The 793-nt window shown below is 40.6% G+C and overlaps 1 protein-coding gene across 1 annotated transcript in view; it reads right to left on the reverse strand.

Annotated features, from left to right (window-relative positions):
* LOC119591874 (Bardet-Biedl syndrome 2 protein homolog) overlaps window positions 1–793 on the reverse strand; it is a gene marked incomplete in the record, with an annotated part of 22,073 nt that continues 21,280 nt past the window's right edge. Inside the window, 2 exon segments of the mRNA XM_037940612.1 lie at window positions 1–524; window positions 612–760. Of these exon segments, the coding sequence (XP_037796540.1) occupies window positions 424–524; window positions 612–760 (250 nt within the window).

A 793-nucleotide genomic window follows, 5' to 3' on the forward strand; every position in this document is an offset into this window, starting at 1 on the left:
CCAACACTAGAGGCACACACAACCATTACCAAGTTTGTCAACTTTGACACATCCCTAACATCAACTGCTTTCCAGCTTGGAGCATTTGACTGACAAGATTTTAAACCCGAACCTGTAATATACACCTCAGGGGATCAATGTCCCGTGACCAGCCATCCACATATCCACATGACGTTGAAGCCGTAAGTGTCTATGCCAAGCCCTTCTAGTCCCTGGAAGGCTCAGGGGATTATCCTACCTGAAAGAGCTCATCCCATCCAGGGGTTACTCAATGTGCTTTAAAAATCATATATTCTACTAATAATACTGTGCTTCTGTACCATTTTCATAACATATGTATATGTTACTGCCTATTACATTCATTTAAAAATCCTAATGTTATAATATATAACAATTTATGAACCTTTTATGACTGTAGTTATTTCAGGTTGTTCCAGAACGAATAATCTTTGTGAGTGCGTTGATGTTGTTGCTTTTTATAGCTTGTCTGCAGGCGCTGACAACTACGGTCTTCGACTTTCCAACTGAAGAAGAGAAAATGAAAATTCAGTATATTGTATTTTCTAGAAAGTTTACTTGAAATGAAATTGTGAAATGACACTGGTACTGACCTCTAAGTCTTCCTGCTTTTTGAATGGTCTGATTGACCTGCTTGAGGCAGCTTAGGAGCTCCTGATGGTTGTTGCATCGGATCTTGTATCCGCTGATGAGATCCTTATTAAGGTTGTACAGCTCCCCATACCACTGCCGCATGCTTTGCCTGCATGCAAAGGGCAACAGAAGGACACTGCAT

Source organism: Penaeus monodon, chromosome 29 (assembly GCF_015228065.2).
Source record: "Penaeus monodon isolate SGIC_2016 chromosome 29, NSTDA_Pmon_1, whole genome shotgun sequence".
In the NCBI taxonomy this organism is placed as follows: domain Eukaryota; kingdom Metazoa; phylum Arthropoda; class Malacostraca; order Decapoda; family Penaeidae; genus Penaeus; species Penaeus monodon.